The 21,184-nt window shown below is 46.2% G+C and overlaps 1 protein-coding gene across 3 annotated transcripts in view; it reads right to left on the bottom strand.

The window, feature by feature from the left end:
- Positions 1-4,901: 4,901 nt before the first annotated feature.
- TMEM231 (transmembrane protein 231) overlaps positions 4,902-21,184 on the bottom strand; it is a 21,013-nt gene continuing 4,730 nt past the window's right edge. For all 3 annotated transcript variants that reach the window (XM_017868677.1, XM_017868676.1, XM_017868678.1), the window contains 5 exons: positions 12,740-12,868; positions 12,264-12,407; positions 9,376-9,457; positions 8,139-8,244; positions 4,902-6,949 (listed from right to left, as the gene is read on the bottom strand). In XM_017868677.1, coding sequence (XP_017724166.1) covers positions 6,769-6,949; positions 8,139-8,244; positions 9,376-9,457; positions 12,264-12,407; positions 12,740-12,868 — 642 coding nt within the window. In that variant the 3' untranslated portion in view covers positions 4,902-6,768. The remainder of the gene's footprint in view (positions 6,950-8,138; positions 8,245-9,375; positions 9,458-12,263; positions 12,408-12,739; positions 12,869-21,184) is intronic.

Raw genomic sequence — 21,184 nt, 5'->3', positions numbered from 1 at the left:
AAAAAAAAAAAAGAAGGTGGTTGAATCACCCTATGCCATACAGAGTCTCCAGAAGACCAGTTCCTCACTGGGAGCTTTCTGATAAGGAGACTTACATTCAGCACAGTGGACAACTGGCCAAAGGTTCAAAGTTAGGGAGAACCAGTTAGGCAGGCCCTATGATACGCACTTTCATCTTCATGATTGAATGTTATCCTCCCTAGTGCCTAAGAGGCAGAAATAACCATCCCTATCTGTTTTAATTGAAGCAGTGGGGCTTAGAGACATGAATACCCAGTAAGAAAGTGGCAGGGCTGGGGCTTAAGTCCAAGAGTCAGACTCCCAGTGCAGGGCTCTGTGGTGGGTCACACTCCTAAGCCTTTGTCCAGAGAACTCTTCCATCCCGGAAGGAATATCCCCTTCCCCTCTAAATTCTTCCCTCTTTTGATTCTTTTCTGGGGGCATATATTTATTACGTTTAATTTTAGAAAATAGTACAAACAGGTCACACGACATTCAAAAAGTAGAGATGAGGGCATCACAGCCTTGGCCTTCCAAAGTGTTGGGATTACAGGCGTGAGTCATAGCACCCAGCCGAAAGTGCAATTCTTGACTGCCTTGCCTCCATGTAAAAGAGAAGAGAAAGGAATGTCAACATTTGCTAGAGGTTGGACACAGTGGTTTACGCCTGTAATCCCAGCACTTTGGGAGGCCTAGGTGGGTAGTCACCAGAGGCCAGGAGTTCAAGACCAGCCTGGCCAACAAGGCAAAACATATCTCTACTAAAAATACAAAAATTAGGCCAGGTGTGGTGGCAGGTGCCTGTAATCCCAGCTACTTGGAGGCTGAGGCAGAAGAGTCGCTTGAACCCAGGAGACAAGTTGCAGTGAACTGAGATCATGCCATTGCACTCCAGCCTGGGCAACAAGAGCGTCTATCACAAAACAAAACAAAACAAAACAAACAAAAAACAAAACAACAAAAAAAATTAGGCCAGGTGTGGTGGCTCATGCCTGTAATCCCAGTGTTTTGGGAGGCCAAGATGGGTGGATCACCTGAGGTCAGGAGTTCAAGACCAGCCTGGCCAACATGGTGAAACCCCATCTCTAAAATTAGCTGGGCATGGTGGCTCATGCCTGTAATCCTAGCTACTCGGGAGGCTGAGGCAGGAGAAGCGCTTGAACCCAGAAGGTGGAGGTTACAGTGAGCCAAGATGGCGCAATTGCACTCCAGGCTCTGCCACAGAGTGAGACTCCATCTGAAAAAAAACAAAAACAAAAACAAAAATCTGGGCCCAGTGCAGTGGCTCATGCCTGTAATCCCGGCACTTTGGGAGCCTGAGGCGGGCGGATCACCTGAGGTCAGGAATTTGAGACCAGCCTGGCCAACATGGTAAAACACCGTCTCTACTAAAAATACAAAAATTAGCTGAGTGTGGTGGCGTGCGTCTGTAATCCCACCTACTCCAGAGGCTGAGGCAAGAAATCCCCTGAGCCCAGGAGGCAGAGGTCGCAGTGAGCCAAGATCGGGCCACTGCACTTCAGCCTGGGGGACAGAGCGAGACTCCATCTCAAAACAAACAAAAAAACATTTCCTAGGCACCTGTACTGTCCTGGGGCCCAGAGGGCCTTTCCTGAAGCCCAACATCAAGCCCCTAGAAGCAGTGAGGCACAACTCCAATTCCCCGGAGTCTGGTTCAAAATTAACTCACCAAGCTATTTTTTCTCAAGAATTTTATGCAGAGCTTTGAAACCCAAGTATGGAATAAGAACCGCCCCCTGACCCCCGCCCCGCGCAGTGAGGATTCCTGCCTGCAGCCACAGCAAGACACTTCCAAACCAGCGCTAGCAGGGGCGATGAACTTGCCATGTTGCTGATGGAAAAGCGACTTCCAGCTCCTCCCGCCACCCCAGGTCCCCGGTGCAGGACAGAGGAGCGTCCCAGCTGTGCTACTAGCCCGGCCCCCAGCTCAACAGAGTGTGGGGACACCCCCCGTGGAGAATGAAGAACCAAAGTACCTCAAAGCTTGGCGTGTTTGCCTGACCTGGAGGGGCAGCGAGAGGGACGCCTCTCTCTCTGGGCTCAGCAAAAGCTCCCAGACGTCGTCTCTTCCAGGTTCCACCGCACAGCCAGCCTTCTCTTCACTGGGAGAGTCCGCAGGGGCTGACTTGCTCCTTAAGGTCCCAAGACTATTAAGGGACACCCGGTGACGCCGGGAAAGGGGGTCTAAGAGGCATGGACGAGAGTCCGGGGGGACCAAGACACTGGAAGCTCCTGGAGACTCGAGGCAGAGCGAATCTGGGAGCAGGGCAGGAGTCTCGGAATGGGATGTCGAGGCTGGGGGTGTCCTGGGGCTACCACAGGGAAGGACGCGGCGCAGAGCTCCCTCCGACGCCCGGCACTGCGGCCCGCGATCCTCGGCACTGCCGGGTGAGGCGCTTTCAGACGTGGCTGCGGCCCCGGGGTGGCCGGCAGGAGCCAGGGAAGTGGAAGAAGGAAGGAAGGAGCAACTTTTGCCCCCAGCTCCCTCTCCCCACCCTCGACTGAGTGGCCACGCCTCGGGGAGGGGCGCCGGACGAGGGCAGGGCCGGAGGGCCCAGGTGGGCTGGGGCTCTAAGAGGCGCGGGGTTTAGCGGAGGATGTCAAAGGACGCTGGCAGAGTCACTTCTCATCTAACTGACCACAAATAAACGTTGTAACCCGTCCCCCCACAAATCCCGAGAACCTGGGAGCTCCTCGGAGAACAAAGGCCCTAGTGAAGGAAGTCAAATCTTAATCTTGGCCCTCCTTGCTCTCGGGGGCATCCTTGCAGCGAACGGACTTGGAATCCAAACCCTTCCCAAGGCCCCAATCTCAGCCCTAAGCCAAGACCCAGGCACCTTGACACAGGGACCAACGCTGTCTCCAGGTGCAGTGTCCCAGCTGGGAGGAGTTGAGAGACCAGGTGGCCTTAGGAGCTGTGCCCTACCTGCCCTAGCCTCTGCCCAGAGGCGCAGGCTTGATAACAGGTTCCAACGAATACAGGTTATGTTTTAGTAATTAAAAGCTCCCCACCCACCCCTTACAAATAACAGGTCAGCCTGACGTGGTAGCACACGACTGTAATCCCAGCACTTTGGGAGGGGAAGCAGGCAAATCACTTGAGGTCAGGAGTTCAAGACCAGCCTGGCCAACATGGCGAAACCCCGTCTTTACTAAAAATACAAAAATCAGCCATGCGTGGTGGCACATGCCTGTAATTCCAGCTACTAGGTAGGCTGAGACAGGAGAATCGCTTGAACTCCCCAGGTGGAGGTTGCAGTGAGCGGAGATGGGGCTATTACACTCCGGCCTGGGCGACAAAGCAAGACTCCATCTCAAAAACAAACAAACAGGCAGAGTCCAGTCATCTGAAAAGGATGGAGCATTGGGAGGTCCTTTAATCCATGGTGGTATCTGAAACAAGAAGTCCCTGCTGCTGGGAGTAGAAATTAGCATAGTCTTTCCTTGCTGTGGTTTGGCAATGAATTAAGATCCTTAACAACAGTCCTAAGTTTTTTGAATGTATCTTAATGAAATAAACCAGCAACAAGGATTTCTATACAAAGTTTACAGAAGTGTTGTTTATGATACTAAAAAGGTTACAACAAAAAAGATTAGAAAGATGTGTGCCAGAATGCCAACCATAGTAACTTCTGTGATCAAACTGCTGTGATCCCAGCACTTTGGGAGCCAAAGCAGATGGATCATTGAGGTCAGGAGTTTGAGACCAGCCTGACCACCAAGGTGAAGCCCTGTCTCTATTAAAAATACAAAAATTAGCTGGGCGTGGTGGTGGGCACCTGTAATCCCAGCTACTCAGGAGGGTAAGACAGGAGAATCGCTTGAACCTGGGAGGTAGAGGCTGCAGTGAGCTGAGATCATGCTACTGCACTCCAGCCTGGGTGACAGAGTGAGACTCTGTCAAAAAAAAGAAAAGAAAAACCACCTACTGGTACTATGCTTATTACCTGTGTGATGAAATAATCTGTACACCAAACCCCCAAGATGTACAATTTACCTATATACGAAACTCATACATGTATCCCATGAGTCTACAACAAAAGCTGGAAGGAGAAAAAAATGGTAAAGAAATAATTGCTTTATTAGCTTTACATGATGGAAAATTAGGGGGGTCTCATCTGACTTAAGCCAAAACTGTACTAATCATTTGGCAAAATCAGGAGTCTTTCTGCCTCCAAATATTCAGTAATAACATCAAACCCTAACTTAGCAATGGGTCGGAGCTGAGTTAATAAAATCCCATATATTTCTTGCCTTTTTTTTTTTTTTTGAGACAGAGTCTAGCTCTGTCGCCAGGCTGGATTGCAGTGGCAGGATCTCGGCTCACTGCAACCTCCGCCTTCCGGGTTCGAACAATTCTCCTGCCTCAGCCTCCTAAGTAGCTGGGATTACAGGCATGTGCCACCACGCCCAGCTAATTTTTGTATTTTTAGTAGAGATTGGGTTTCACCATGTTGGCCAGGATGGTCTCGATCTCCTGACCTCGTGATCCACCCATCTCTGCCTCCCAAAGTGCTGGGATTACAGGCGTGAACCACAGCTTCCAGCCTCTTGCCTTTTATTTCCCTCTTGCAGCTATGCTATGATTCAGAGTCAGAAACTATCAAGATCTGGTCTGTAAATAATTTCAAATTCACCAGACAGTCATAATTATCCAGCACATAGATTTCACATGGCATGTGAATTCCACTGAAAACTCATCTACTTGGGGAAGAACTAGGAGACTTTCATCAAAGACTCAATGGAAGTTCCAAGGTCTTTTGGCAAAGCCTTGTTAAAGCATGGACGCAGATGAGTAATGAAAACAGGTGTGTGCAACCTCTGCCCTCCTTATTCTTCCCCATTCCAAACCCTTTCTCTTGAAAAAGGTACATGCGATCTTCCATTTCGACTTTTTTTTTTTTTTAAGAGACAGGGTCTCAGTCTGTTACCCAGGCTGGAGTGCAGTGGTGTGATCACAGCACACTGCAGCCTCAAGCTCCTGGGCTCAAGTGATCCTCCCGCCTTGGCTTCTCAAAGCGTTGAGATTACAGGGATGAACCGTCATGCTCAGCCTCATTTTGAACATTTTAATTAGAAAGGTACAAAACATCATGGGTTCTTTATACAAGATTTGCATTTGAATAATTTAATAAAATGCAAACCAATGTTTATACATTATCTTGTCATCCTTCCATATCTCACTGCCTTATGGGGATTTAAACAAGAAACTATTTTTCATTTAGATCTTAAGAAAAAAATTTAGGCATATAAAACAGCCTGAATATTAAAAAAAAGACAAAGGGGACAGTGTTTGTTAGGGAATTCCTCTGCTTGAATACTTCAAAACAGCTTTGTTTCCAAAATTGTGTTTAGTCAGCCTAAAGGAGCACTAAAAATGAGAACTCATCTCCAAGGTAAACTGAGGCACACACTGAGGGGTGTGTTTCTGAGTGGGCATGAAGCATGGATCACAGGGGCCATGTCCTGCCAGTGGTAATGACCTGCTTGGGATCAGAAAGCAGCTCCGTCTGTCCTTGGAGGAGACTGCACGCGTCCTCAGGAGATGAATGGCTGAACAAGCCGTCTTCCGTGTGCAGAGGCCCCTTCCAGCCATCTCTGCTCTTGCAGATACTTGCTTAGCCATGAGGGTAATCCACTGAACTGCTTGGCATTCTGCTAGTGGCCAGGCTGGACTGGCCTGCCCAGGCCAGCATCCTCTTTACTCCCTCACTGCTTCTTGTGTCCTTCCCAAAGCTGCCTGCCCTACTCTGATGGGCACTGTGTTCCTTAGTCAAGGGAAAGGCCAGCCGCTGGGCTTCCCACTAGCCCTCCAAATAAACTTGTGGTTGTCAGGCAGTGGGAGCCAATCCCAGCACCAACTCCTGTTGCCCCTGTCCTTTGCAGGAAGGGGGAGGGCTGACAAGGAGGAGGAGGGCCAAGTGCCCAGGCTGTTGGGTGAGGGCCAGAAAGAACCTGTTGTAACAATCCTTTCTTCCCTCAGTGCTGCTGAGGGGGCTGGGAATGAAACAGCCCCTCTGACTTCAGTCTGCCATGAGGGGCACAGACAGAGGGAAAAATAGGGCGAAGAGCCAGCCACAGTCGGGCAGGGATCCAGGGCTGCTCAGCTGAGCTGATAACAGAGGACTGACTGTTGGGCTGGAGCAGGTGGACAGTCCAAGTCGCCTTCAGCAGGCCTCCCTCATGCCTGTGCTAATGCGGCCCTTGCCCTTGGGCCCTGCCCCTCCAGGTCTCCAGTTAAAGGCCTCAGCTCTGGAAATCAAAGCTCTGAATGGAAATGGAGATGCCCAGGGGTGCAAAGTGCTAGTGATTGGCATGTGTGTCACAAGAAAGCCCTGAAAAGAGTAAGAGTGGCTCACAGTAGAAGGAAGAAATGCACAGCGTGTTTCTCAGTTCAACAGAGGAAAAGTCTCTGCTTGACCAGAGGTGGGACTCTTTCCAAGATGTCTGAACTGACTGCAATTTTCTCCCAAAATTCAACTCTAAGGCAAGGAAGAAAACCCAAAAAGCTAATTATAGCCTCAGGGAAACCTCAGACCTTTCCACAAACTAGTCCTTGGTGATTCTGCAGGAGCTCTGAAGATGTGGAACGTGTGTAGAGCAAAACTGAAAAGAACTGTTGTTTCTGAGGGGAAAAGCACACAAGCCCGCATGTGTCCTCTGGGCTGTTTCAAAAGGTCCTAAGATGTTCCCAGGAGATGACAATGAGACAGCCATGGTCCTGCCGAGTCTTCAAAAACGACCTTCCTAGGATAAGTGCTCCTTACACATTTCTCCCCGGGGCGTCGCTGTCACAGGGATGGTGGTCACCACCTGATTCTGAAACACGAAGATCTTGATTCTTTCAAACACCCAGAGGAAGATAAGCAGGATGCTGACATACTGCACCCAGGCGAACTTTACCATCTCCCAGAATCCTGGCTGGTAAGTATGGACAGTTAAGGAATGGAGGGCCACATGGTGTTAAGTATGAGGAGAAAATCCAAGACGGAACTGGCTGTGGCAGAGGTATCTAGAAAGGAGGCAGGACCTCTGTCATGTACACACCCAGATGGAAGGTGACCTGCTGAACTTGGCCAAATGGTAAAACTAGCCACATTTGATTTGAACTATTTATATACTAAGCTTGATGACCAACCTCCTAAACAGACAATTATGCCAAACTACATTGATCACAGACTAGAGACATCCTGAGCTGTTAACCAGCCATCATCCATCAGAGACTCTTCTAAAATCTTCCAGTTGTGTAAACTTACAATACCCTTATTAGCCCTGCCTAGTTGCACCTGTACGGAACACAATTTCGCTGCTTCCTAGGTTTGTGTCTCTGGAATTGTCATTCCTAAGGGCCTAGTTAAAACGCCTTCTCTTTTGTTTGCTTCTCTGCAGTGTTCGTGTTGGTTTCATTTCCTATTAGTCGACCTAAGTCAAAATTAAACCAAAGTTTAGGTCAGACAGGGACTGGCAAGAATGTTTCACATAACCTTAGCATAAAAAGGATAATATATGATTACTAAGATATACAAATGGATGATTCTTACCTAGAAGAATTGCTTGGAAACAAATAGGACCAAGAAATGAATTATTTGTTCCTGTATGAATAGCAGACATAGTCATTTTTTGAATCATGTAGCCTAAAATGTCAAAGACACAGCCATTTTCATGAGGCTATAACTCTGTCGTGATTTCCAAGAGAAAACTTCCCACATCTGTTACTACTTGAGACAATTGAGGAATCATTCCTCTTTGAAAACTGAGTTGCCAATTTTGTTTTTGTTTTTGTAATTGTTGTTTAAGAGGCAGGGTCTCACTCTGTCACTGAGGCTGGAGTACAGTGGCACAATTGTTGCTCACTGCAACTTTGAACTCCTGGGCTCAAGCAATCCTCCTGCCTCGGCCTCCCAAGTAGCTGGGACTACACGTGTACACCACTATGCCTGGCTATTTTTTTTTTTTTTCTTTTTTGGGGTAGAGACAGGATCTCACTATCTTGGCCAGGCTGGTTGTAAACTCCTGGGCTCCAACGATCCTCCCGCCTTGGCCTCCCAAAGTGCTGAAATTATAGGCAGGAGCCACCATACCCAGCCTTACCATGGACTCTTTAACAGAAAGGATATGAAATAACTTCCACAGGGTATCGGATGATAGCATTAATCACAAATGGAGCATCTGCGGCTCTGTCCACCAGCCAGATGGGGTTGGGATCATTCAGGATGGTGGTAACTGCAATGCAAATAATTAACCATTAACCACAACGGCTGTTTGACCCTGGCAGTTGAAGGCTATAAAGATTATTTGATTCCTGGAAATTATCGTGTGCTTCAGAACGGAAAGAAATCATTCAAAAGGAAAGAGAAATTGCATGTGCAAAGTTGATCACACATTATTTGCTAAAATAATAGTCAAAATGCTTTTGTTGAAATACACAAAAAAATACATTAAAACTTAGAAAGTTTCTTCTACATGTGCTGAATGGCTAACTGAAAGAATACTATACTGCCACTAAAAGTAATATCACAGCTTTGTAGCTGTGTGGGGAAGTATTTCTATCCCAAGTTTAAATAAATAAAAATAACCTGAATCCCAATGTGTTTCTACAATAGCTGTATAAAAAGATGCGCAGAAGGGTAAAGAATGAAAGGAATGAAAAAATAGTTGATTTGTAGGGCACTGTTTTCTAGTTTTGTTTTAAAATTCCCTCTATTATTGCAATAATGCCACTAGTATATGACACAAAAGCAGTAAGCAATACTGGATTTGCAGTTGTCCCCCTTGTGAGATGTCTGTGTATAGTCTCCATGATGTCTGGTTGCCAAGTAACACTGTAGATGCCTTTACAGAAAACCTCAGTCATTGACCAGCCAAACGAGCTGAGTTAACACATGCCCTAGCCTAGAGCTCTGTAAGGAATGAGCACACTGTGCCTTCTGGCAGGAAGCAGGGGCACTCCTGTTCTGCTGCAGGACTGCTAATGTGGGGAGAGTCACCCATGTCCTCTGCTTTGCATGAACAGCAATCTGTCTTTGGCATCTGTTATAGGTGTGGTATGGGGAACAACTCAATTAGGCTTACATTTTTTAAAAGGGAAACTCATCAAGCCACTGGTAGGAAAATGATGGCATTTAACTATCACTAACCTTCTGGACCATGGGATGCTGGAGGGGTCGGGGTGGTCCCAGGTCTGAAGATGAGGACGAAAAGGACAAATCCTGGACAGCACATTTGCTCCCATCGTTGAGCATTCACAGGTTTTCACATTTTTATCACAAGGGTTCCAATTCTGCTTGTCTCTGTTGCCCCCACTAACCTTGAAAGTCCTGAGCAGCGGCTGAATGAGCTCTACCTGTGACTCACCGTTCCTCTCCTGGTAGGCAGCAACAATATGGGTGAGGTCGTAGTCATAGGCAAAGGGGCTGGTCCCGTTGATCACGGATATCTGGGACGCAGGAGGAGGATGTGGTGTGAGCACCTGGGAGACTCCTCCTCTCTTTCTTCTACCCTTCTGCCCACCCAGGCTGGTCCCACAGAGCACCCTCTCGTTCTTGGTGGCCTACTGCAGTATCAATAATCTTCTCTTCAAAGATGAATAAACTCTCTTGCAACAATTTAAGCCCGTTTACCCTCAGTCTTTCTTTCGGTGGATGGGAATAAGGGGTCAGTGTCCATGTTTCATAGGTTTTAAAGCTATTTTAAAAATACCCCTCTCTATCTCAGTGGGAGAAAGAATTATTTAAATTATTTTAATAGACCATATTTTCTCCAGGTGTGGTGGCTCACGCCTACAATCCCACTGACTTGGGAGGCTGAGGCAGGAGGACCACTTGAGGCCACGAGTTCAAGGCTGTAGTCAATGATGATCATGCCACTCACTACACTCCAGTTTAGGAAACAGAGCAAGACCTCATCTCTCTCAAAAAAAAAAAAAAAAAAAAAAAAAAAAAAGCCAGGCATGGAGGCTCATGCCTCTAATCCCAACACTTTGGGAAGCCCAGGCAGATGGATCACTTGAGACCAGGAGCTCGAGACCAGCCTGGCCAAAGTGGCGAAACCCCATCGCTACTAAAAAGAAGACAAAAATTAGCCAGGCGTGGTGGTATATGCCTGTAATCCGAGCTATTCAGGAGGCTGAAATCAGAGGATCTCTTAAGCCTGTCTGGGAGACGGAGGTTGCAGTGAGCCGAGATCATGCCACTGCACTCTAGCCTGGGTGACAGAGCAAGATTCTGTCTCAAAATAAAATAAAATAAAATAAAACCCCTACACAAAACGAAAAAAAGAAACCACACTTCCAACTTCCTTGTCATTTTCTTGGTCTTCTCTGGGTGCTAAGTTCTTTATCACTTTTAAACATAGAAATAGATAAAATGCAAACCACAAGCGTGTGCATTTTTCCCTTAAAGGAGAAAATAATAGACTGCTGTTACTGTAATCTGATATATAGACATTCAAACAAAAAGTNTAAAGCTACTTATAAAATCTCTCTCTGCTGGATGTCATGGCTCATGTCTGTAATCCCAGCAATCTGGGAGGCTGAGGCAGGAGGTCTGCTTGAGGCCAGAAGTTCGAGACTAGCCTGGGCAACATAAAGACCCCATCTCTATCAAAAAAAAAGAAAAAAAATCTCAATAAACTAGGCATTGTGGTGCCTCCAGGAGTATGAGGCACAATGAGTCATAAGTAGGCCACTTCACTTCAGCCTTGGCCACAGCGTGAGACTCTAGTTTTTTAATTAAAAAGGTGGTGCAAGGGCAGGCACAGCGGCTCACACCTGCCAGCATGTTGGGAGGCCAAGGTGAGTGGATCACTTGGGTCCAGGAATTTGACACCAGCCTGAGAAACATGGCAAACCCCATCTCTACAAAAAATGTAAAATTTAGTCAGGCATGCTACCATGCACCTTAGTCCCAGCTAGCTGCTCAGAAGGCTGAGGTAGGAGAATCACCTGAGTCTGGGGAGGTCGAGGCTGCAGTGAGCCATGATTGCGCCACTGCACTCCAGCCTGGGTGACAAAGCTAAACCCTGTTACAAAAAATAAATAAAATAATAAATGAAATTGTTTTAAAAAAGGTTAGGTGCGGTGGCTCATGTCTGTATTCCCAGTACCCTTGGAGGCTGAGGTGGGAGGATGGCTTATAACTGATAATTTCCCTTTTTCATTTTCCAAAGTACAGCAGCCCAACTTCTATGGTCCCCACTGTGATAAAATAAAGGTGAAGAATGAGTGATTAGATGCATGAGTTCTGGACACAGAAAGTTCCTGGCTCTGTTATACTTTCAAGATTTGAGCCTTTGGGAAAATTAATCGCTATAGGCCCCAGTTTTGTCTTCTGCAAAATGAGTTCATTCTTTAAACAAGTATCTGTGAACTTATCATGTGATAGGCAGTGTGCTAGGCACGGACGTGATAGTGTATGAGATGCCATTGCTGTCAAGCCTGAGGCAGACAACAAATAAACACATAAACACGTGTCCTGAGTAGGCCATGCGGCAGGAGGGAGACAGTGGCTGAGAGATGGTGGAGGGAGGGGCTGCTACTGCAGAAGCAGGTCAGGGAAGGACTGTGCTTGGCGATATCTGAACAGGGACCTGAATGGCGTGGTCAGATAAGCCGCATGGATGCCTGGCAGGGGAAATGGCAAAAGCAAAAGCCCTGAGGTGGCAGCCGCTTCTTGGGTTTGAGGAACAGCAAAAAGGCCAAGGTGGCTGCAAGGAAGCAAGGGGGACAGCAAAGGGACCACTGGCTGGAACGCTGGGAAAGGACACTGCAGGCAGCTCAGAGGTTGCTGTGATGATTAAAGGAGATGATACACGTAAACCCCCGCACTCAGGGGTGGCATATGTTATGGGTTCAGTAAACTGTCTAGTAGTATTTCTGAAGTACTTTACATGAACATTTTACATCATCATTTTACATAATCTCTTGGAAACACATACTCCAAGTGTGTGTATGGAAGAGAGAATATGTGCGTGTGTGTGTGTGTGCACACACGCACATGTGTACCTAAAAACAATAAACAATTTAGTTATTCAACAAACACAGATTTTTTTTCTCTGTCTCCCTCTAGGTGTAAATACAGGTGTCTCTTCACAGCCTGAAAAGACTTCATGGCAAGAATTTCTCAGAAGGCCCCTTGAAAGCCACCTACAGAGAAATGTTTCTACTTTTTATTCCCCTCTTCAAAGAACTCGATGAACAGTAACACACAGAAACAAAGGAGCTGGACGATGAAAAGCGCCCTTACGTTGTATCGGGCATCTAGGCCACCACAGCTCAGTGGCTGCTTCTGCTGCAGCCTCAGGTCTCCGTTCACATATAATTGGGATCCCGGGACAGGAAAGGAGGACTGGAGAAACGCCATGCTCTGCATCACGAGGGTCACCATCCTCTGAAATCATTAAAAGAACCAACAGTACCAACCGCCATCAGATCTGAAGGGCTCTGGGTGCTAAGAGTCACCTGTCTTGGCTGAAACCTAAGGGGCCCTCACATACCTAGCGTAGCCATGCAGGAAACACTGCCTAGAACCTTCTGAGCTCTTAACAGCCCATATCAGTTAATATGACTTTAGTGAAAACCATTCGATTGGCCTAAGTTAAATCCCGAGCTACATGGGGAAGAGGGCCTGCTACACTGTGGGTCTTCTAGAAATCAGAAGAAGGGCTCTGGTCTAATTAAAAGACACAAGGGAGAGGACGGCCTCCCAGTGGACTGACTCACGTGTAATTGATAGGAGAAAGTCAGGATGAGTTGCACACCCAGAACGTGCTCCGCGGACTGCAGGGGAAGCTCCAGCTTAAAATGTAACATGTCCGTCTTCCCATCCTGGTTCCTGTCTTCTTCTCTAGTCTAGGAAACCCAAACAGGGCCAGCAGCCCTGGTCACTAATGAGTCTGGGAGGAATCCACATCACTTCTGTACATACACAATGACCCACTGTCCTGCTGTACACAACAGGCATTCTCTCCCCACCAAAAGAAAGAGGAAAACAGACAGATGTAGGTGCATTAATACTGGGGAGAGACACAAAGTGCATGGCCCCTGAACTTCATATCCGAGTCTTTCAAATGTTCACTGGCCAAAATAAATGGGCGATAACAAAAAACATCTGGATAGCATTTGTGTCTTTCAGTTGTCTCATTTGATCTTGTTTATTTTGCACTGTCATTTTTTCTTTTTTATACACATGCCTGAATTTGTATGGAAATTTTAAGTAGCACATCAGAATCGTCTTCTATGTCTCTAGAAGTCAACTTGTTAAAATAGAAAACACCTAATCCTAATCATTATGCACTCCCCAACAAACTCAAACTCAACAGAAAATCACCAAGCTCTATCTTTTTTTTTTTCTAAGCCGGAGTCTCACTCTATCGACCAGGCTGGAGTGCAGTGACGCAATCATGGCTCACTACAACCTTCACCTCCTAGGGTCAAGCAATTCTGCCTCAGCCTCCCAGGTAGCTGGGATTACAAGCACCCACCACCATGCCCAGCTAATTTTATATTTTAGTAGAGACGGGGTTTCACCATGTTGACCAGGCTGATCTCAAACTCCTGACCTGGAGTGATCCGCCCACCTCTGGCTCCCAAAGTGCTAGGATTACAGGCGTAAGCCACCGTGCCTGGCCTTACCAAACTCTATTTATAGATTCTGAAACCACAAGTGTCTTTGCTTCAGATTCTTGATGTTAGATCTCATCTTATCATTCATGTCAGGACTCGAAAGCCTTGTGCATCTTTTAGTAGCAATCAATGAAATGAAAAGGAAGCTATGTCAGATAAGCAAAGCACTAAAACTGTTATCTATTTGATAAATTATGGGCATGAAAGGAAAGAAGACAAGAGATCTGTAGAGGAAAAAAGACAAAATACAGCTTATGAAGCATATGTAGGCAGTGAAAAAAAATTGGTGACCGGGTGCAGTGGCTCAAGCCTCTAATTCTAGCACTTTGGGAGGCTGAGGTGGGCAGATCATGAGGTCAGGAGATCGAGACCATCGGGAGGCTGAGGCAGGATAATGGTGTGAACCCGGGAGGCGGAGTTTGCAGTGAGCCAAGATCGTGCCACTGCACTCCAGTCTGGCGATAGAGTGAGACTCCGTCAAAAAAAAAAAAAAAAAAAAATGGTTTCCACTCCCGCCATCCACAGTCTTGCCAAATACTAATGCTAAAATGACGATCAGGAAAGGATGGTTACTGAAAAGTGATCACTGCTGACATAGTCTCTCTGCACAACTCTGAATCTTTTTGCTACAACTGATCCTTTCCCACTGTAGATTCCCAGAACGATTCTACTATCGTGTAGCAGCATTCCCACCTGGATCCACCACCTATGGATTCATTTTGATTCCCACCATTACTATTATGTAAGGAAGAGTTTTTTTGTGTGTGTGTGCTTTTTCAGGCTAATAAGGTCATTTGAAATGAAGAAATCTCAATTTTCAGAAACTTTCAATTATTTCTTTCTCTCTAAACAATAATGTCCTTCTCTTAGGTCTTGTTTTAGAGAAACCTCCCTCCCTTTTCTTTTGGATACTTCCTCTCTGCCCTGTTTCATCAGCTTTGGGGAGGGATATCTGCTACCAGGGCTGATGATCAAGTTTCTGAGGTAATGATGGACTAGTCATTACAGGTAGGATGAAAAGAGTCTGCCTTGCGGATCATGAGGTCAGGAGATCAAGACCAGCCTGGCCAACATGGTGAAACCCCATCTCTATTAAAAACACAAAAATTAGCTAGGAGTGGTGGCACATGCCTGTAATCCTAGCTACTCAGGAGGCTGAGGCAGGAGAATCGCTTGAACCAGGGAGTTGGAGGTTGTAGTGAGCCAAGATCATGCCACTGCACTCCAGCCTGGTGACACAGCGAGACTCCATCTCAAAAAAAATAAAATAAAATAAAAAATAAATAAAAGAGCCTGCCTTGTCTTCCTGTGGATTTTCTTCAATTGGGATCTGGGTAGAAAATGTGTAACTCTCTGTGATAGATCCACACCTTCTAGATCTTTAGGGCTGGACAGGAAGCAAAGATCACATTTCTCAACTAGCATCAGAGGATAGTGGCCAAGAGAGAACTGCCAGAAGAATCCAGACTCCAACACACTGTGGGAGGTGGAAAAACTCATTTCCTTTGATCTTCACAATAAATGTAAAGCCCCAGGCAGGCAGAACAAGTATTTTCCCATTACATAGATGAGAAAATCAAGGGAGGTTAGGGCAAGTAATGGTGAAGACGGGATTTGAGATCAGGTGACTTCAAATCTGGTCCTCTTTAGGACCAAAATGTCCAGAATTATTAAAAAATCCAAAATGAAGACGGCAGGTTGGACAAATCTTCCTGCAAAACGGCAGCACCAGGCATCTATGTCTGTATACTTGCCTGTGCACATCCTTCTACTCCAAGTTCAGGGAGGACGTATTTGGCATAGCACCATCAATAGTGTCTACTTGTTAAATTCACTCAATGATCTGTTATGTACTTTTTGGAACCTACTACACGCCCGGCACTATTTCAGATAATGAGAACATAATGGCAAACAAAATAGACAAAGTCCTCATCCTAACGGGGCATACACTCCCAACAGAGAATGTAGAAAATAGTGACAAGTGCCACTGACAGAAATGAAGCAAGCTAAAATTAGAGAATAATGAAGGTAAAATTTAACAGAAATTGGCCAGGGGTGGTGGCTCATGCCTATAATCCCAGCACTTTGGGAGGCCCAGGTGGGCAGACTGCTCGGGCTCAGGAGTTTGAGAGCAGCCTGGGCAACATGGTGATACCCTGTCTCTACTAAAAATACAAAAATTAGCCAGGCATGGTGGTGTGCACCAGTAATCCCAACTACTCGGGAGGCTGAGGCAGGAGAATCGCTTGAACCCAGAAGGTGGAGGTTGCAGTAAGCCGAGATTGTGCCACTGCACTCCAGCCTGGGTGACAGAGCAAGACTCATCTCAAACAACAACAGCAGCAAAAAGAATTTAACAGAAATTTTTAAATATTCAGGATGACCTGACTTCCTGAAGGAAGTGAGGTGATGGGGTGCAGGAACATCTCAGAGAGGAGGGATCCAGGCTAACCAGGTGCATGTGCTCTGGGTGCCCATGGGGCCAGTGCAGCTGGCAGAGTGGGTGAGAAGGAGAGTAGGGTGGAGAGATGGGGGAGAGAAGTTTCGATGGAAAGGATGTGTCTCCCACAAATGACCTGTCACCAGGCTAGACTCTCACCCTCCTGGGGCTGGTGAAGTTTGGCTGTGCTCCTCTGTTATCGCTTGGACCACTGAAGAAATAAATTATTTAATTCCATTTAGTTGAAAGTAAGTTTAACATATATGCAATAGCTAACAAAGGCAGGCATTCAAAGGCTACTACTTCTTTAACAAAAACTCTAGGTCTCTAACCTCTAACTGGTGCTTAGCCAAGAGAATTCACACATCATAGCACGACCTTATATCTACAAGGTATATGCAGGCATTGGAACGATTTTCATATCCATTCATTGTCCCATGTGATTCCTCTGCATATCCCAGGAGAGAGGTGGGTACTCTCATGCCCTGTACATGGATAGATAAATTGAGGGTGAGGTTATGAAACCCAGTGACAGAACTGGGACTAGGACCTTGGTTTGCTGACTCTTGATTCAGGGATCTTCTACAATAGCTCATAAGAACTCTAATTGAAAAGATTTCTCATGGTTAAAGGAGGATAACCCTTTACAGATACACAGGAAATCCACACTCATGTACTGAGCAGAGTCACAGGGAATCTTTTTTTTTTTTTTTTTTTTTGAGACAAAGTCTCACTCTGTTGCCCAGGCTGGAGTGCAATGGCACAATCTCCGCTCACTGCAACCTCCACCTCCCAGTTTCAAGTGATTCTCCTGCCTCAGCTTCCCGAGGAGCTGGGATTACAGGTGTGTGCTACCATGCACAGCTACCTTTTGCATTTTTAGTAGAGACGGGGTTTCACCATCTTGGCCAGGCTGTTCTCGAATTCCTGACCTTGGGCGATCTGCACGTCTCAGCCTCCCAAAGTGCTGGGATTACAGGCATGAGCCACCGTGCCTAGCCAGAGGGAATTTAACATAGGAAATAACTAGTCCCATAGGTATTAGAGGACTGAAGACGTAAAAAGGGGATATCCCGGCAACACAGAAATAGCTGCAGGGAACAGTTCTCACGCCTAGGACTAGAGAAGAAGGGGAAGCGGGTGGGGTTCATAGAACTTAGAGGTTCAGGGAAGAGGACTCAAAGAGCTGAGCCTCAGACCTCAAGAAGGGACCGTTGCCCAGATGGGGCCAGGACCTCTGAGCTTGGAGGAAGGACGCACTAGAGGGAACCTGGAAGGCTGGAGGAGAGGCATCTTGCTCCTTCCTATTTGCTGGTTATCCCTGTTTGTGTCATCCCAGCAGTGGTGCTTCACCCTGGCAGTGGCGACTGGCTTCTTTTTTTTTTTTTTTTTTTTGCCCCCCCAGAACAAGGCTCATCATGCCTCCTACTGGCAGAACCTAACAGGGAGCTGCAGGGGAAGAAGGTGATTTCCAGCATCTCAGCAGGAACCTGGAAGCTGAGCATAGGAGGGTAGGTTTGGAGCTGAGACAATACCTCATAACCAGCACACCACCTGACTGCAGGAATTGCCAGAAATTTAAGTGCCATTGTTTCCAGAGTATTCTGATGTGTGACTTTTTTCCCTGTCTGGAATTCTACAGCATCTGATCGCTTGTTGGAATTTTGTTTGGTTTGTTTTGTTTGCGTACGGTTCATTCACTCAAGTCCTATTCTTCTTCTTCTTTTTTTTTTTTTTTTTGAGATGCAGTCTGGCTGTCGCCCAGGCTGGAGTACGGGTAGTGTGATCTCAGCTCACTGCAATCTCCACCTCCTGGGTTCAAGCAATTCTCGTGCCTCGGCCTCCCGAATAGCTGGGATTACAGGAACCCGCCATCACACATCACAACCTGGCTAATTTCTGTGTTTTTAGTAGAGACAGGGTTTCACCATGTTGGCCAGGCTGGTCTAGAACTCCCTACCTCAGGTGATCCACCCACCTCAGCCTCCCAAAGTGCTGGGATTACAGGCGTGAGCCACTGCGCATGGCCCATATTCTTTTAATAAAGGTTAATTTCCTAGTTTATACCAGTGTTGATTTCACCACGTTTGTCATCACTGGGTGCTCCTTTCCTTTTATGCTAAAAATACCCTTTGGTACCAGTTTTGTGTCTCTAGCAAAGCAGAAACTGCTACTTCATGGTTCCTTTCCACCTGTCTACCTGTATTTCTTCTTTTTTTCTCTATTTCTTTTTTTTTTCCTTTTTTTTTTTTTTTTTTTTGATACAGGGTCAAAAAAGGCTGGAGTGCAGTGGCACAATCACAGCTCATTGCGGCCTTGACCTCTTAGGCTCAAGTGATCCTCCCACCTCAGCCTTCTGAGTAGCTGGGACTATAGGCATGCACCACTACCCCTGGCTAATTTTTAAATTTTTTGTAGTAGGGCCTCACTATGCTGCCTAGGCGGTCTGGAACTCCTGAGCTCAAGTGGCTAGCCTCCCAAAGTGCTGAGATTATAGGCATGAGCCATGGTGTTGAGCCTTGTATTGCAATCAATCTAAGAGACCATTAATTATAAAACGAACCATTATTTTATATACCACTGAGAAAAGAAAAATACTTCCAATTAAACTATGACACTTTTCTAATCATTTACTTTTTAAAAAGTTACTAAAAGAAATTTTAGATTTAGACATATTTACAGCAGATATTATGTTTATTTACTTAGAAAAATATAAGCAAAACAGGTCGGGGTGGTGGCTCACGCCTGTAATCCCAGCATTTTGGGAGGCTGAGGTGGGCAGATCATGAAGTCAGGAGATCGAGACCATCCTGGCCAACATGGTGAAACCCCATCTCTACTAAAAATAGAAAAATCAGCTGGGCGTGGTGGTGCCTGCCTGTAATCCCAGCTACTCAGGAGGCTGAGGCAGGAGAATCGCTTGAACCCAGGAGGGGCAGACGTTGCAGTGAGCCAAGATGGCACCACTATACACCAGCCTGGGTAACAGAGCGAGACTTCATCTCAGAAAAAGAGAGAGAGAGAGAGAGAAAGAAAGAAACAAAGAGAGAGAGAAAAGAAAGAAAAAAAAGAAAAGAAAGAAAAGAAAGAAAAGAAAGAAAAATACTAGTAAAATAAATTGATTCAGGGATTCCTAAAACTTCTTTACATCCTCGTCCTTTTGAATAACAACACTTTAACTCAGTCAACAATATCCATACTTTTCTATGCAACTTTGTCCTTTGTGCCATCAAACATGTTGGTGATACAGCAGTAAAACAAAAACAAAAAACAAAAAACAAAAATTCAGCAGGGCACGGTGGCTCATGCCTGTAGTCCCAGCACTTTGGGAGGCCGAGGCAGGCCGATCACTTGAGCTCAGGAGTTTGAGACCAGCCTGGCCAGCATGGTAAAACCTTGTTTCTACTAAAAATACAAAAATGAGCAGGGTGTGGTGGCAGGAGCCTGTAATCCCAGCTACTTGGGAGGCTGAGGAAGGAGAATCTCTTGAACCTGGGAGGCAGAAGCTGCAGTGAGCCAAGAATGCGCCACTGCACTCCAGTCTGGGCAACAGATTGAGACCCTGTCTCAAAACAAACAAACAAACAAACAAACAAACAATTCATAAAAGAAACTAAAAGTCATTAGTTTGGCCCCTTAAGCAGACTCTGAAATTATGCAGAGCATTCCTGTTTTTAAAAGCCTCTCAAACTTTCTCTTACTTGCTCTCCACTCAATTCAGGGGTTAAAATAATGTTCTACTAGTGTTTTCTCTACTAATTCTACTGGGGTTTTCTCTGAGGTCGCTGATGCCCCTTCTAAGTGCATTTTTATTTTTCTACCACCCACCTCTTACACAGAAATGATGCCCTTCTGCATGGTTTGATGTTGGCATAGGTGTAAGCAATGAGAACTATGCCACACCTGCCTCTTTGCCAACAGTTAACCACAGACAGGAAGACACTGATTTCAGAGATGTCTTAGAAACATGGTACTCTCCACTCATCCTCCAGAATCCTTCTATAAGCTTCAGTCCCTGCATTCTCTGGGTCCACACATGCCTTCTAGAGCTATGTCAGCTTCCTTGAGGGGAAAAGTCACTCTGCTTTTTTCTTCTCTCGTTAAAAACAACAAAAACTAGACTTCCAAAGCATTAAACATATAGGGAGCTTAGAGACACTGTCCAAGATGAGCTGACCAAAGCAGAAGCAAGGCTGTGACTTCAGTATTTCCCCCAATTAGCCACTGCAAAGCCACCTCCCAGCACTTGGTCCAACCTTAACCAACAACCACTGTTTCCTTTGCTTTCTGGACAGTTTCCTGGATAGGCTGACGCCAGTCTGGCTCTATGTACAAAGTTAGAAAATAAAAGTAGTTTGTTGCAATAAGGGCTAAGATTTTTAAGATACAGCATAAGAAATACTGAGTTCCAGGCCGGGCGCGGTGGCTCAACCCTGTAATCCCAGCACTTTGGGAGGCTGAGACGGGCGGATCACGAGGTCAGGAGATCGAAACCATCCTGGCTAACACAGTGAAACCCCATCTCTACTAAAAAATAAAAAAAAACTAGCCGGACGAGGTGGCGGGCGCCTGTGGTCCCAGCTACTTGGGAGGCTGAGGCAGGAGAATGGCGTGAACCCGGGAGGCAGTTTGTAGTGAGCCGAGATACGGCCACTGCACTCCAGCCTGGGCGACAGAGCAAGACTCCGCCTCAAAAAAAAAAAAAAAAAAAAAAAAAAAAAAAAAAAAGAAATACTGAGTTCCAGTCCAGAGTCCAGACTCTGTTCACTTCAAAGCTAGGGCAGGCCAGGAACAGTGGCTCACACCTGTAATCCCAGTTCTTTGAAAGGCTGAGGCAAGTGTATTACCAGAGTTCAGAAGTTCTAGACCAGCCTGGCCAACATGGTGAAACCCTGTTTCCACTAAAAACACAAAAACATTAGCCAGGAATGGTGGTGCATGCCTGCAGTCCCAGCTACTTGGGAAGCTGAGGCGAGAGGATCGCTTGAACCCAGAAGGCAGATGTTGCAGTGAGCTGAGATTGTGCTACTGCATTCCAGCCTGGCTGACACAGTGAAATTCTGTTTCAAAAAAAAAAAAAAAAAAAAACAAGGGGAAATTTT

The sequence above is a fragment of the Rhinopithecus bieti genome, unplaced genomic scaffold (genome assembly GCF_001698545.2).
Source record: "Rhinopithecus bieti isolate Rb0 unplaced genomic scaffold, ASM169854v2 scaffold_2574, whole genome shotgun sequence".
In the NCBI taxonomy this organism is placed as follows: domain Eukaryota; kingdom Metazoa; phylum Chordata; class Mammalia; order Primates; family Cercopithecidae; genus Rhinopithecus; species Rhinopithecus bieti.
The sequence above is the reverse complement of the archived record's forward strand: the minus strand, read 5'-3'. Positions and strand labels throughout refer to the sequence as shown.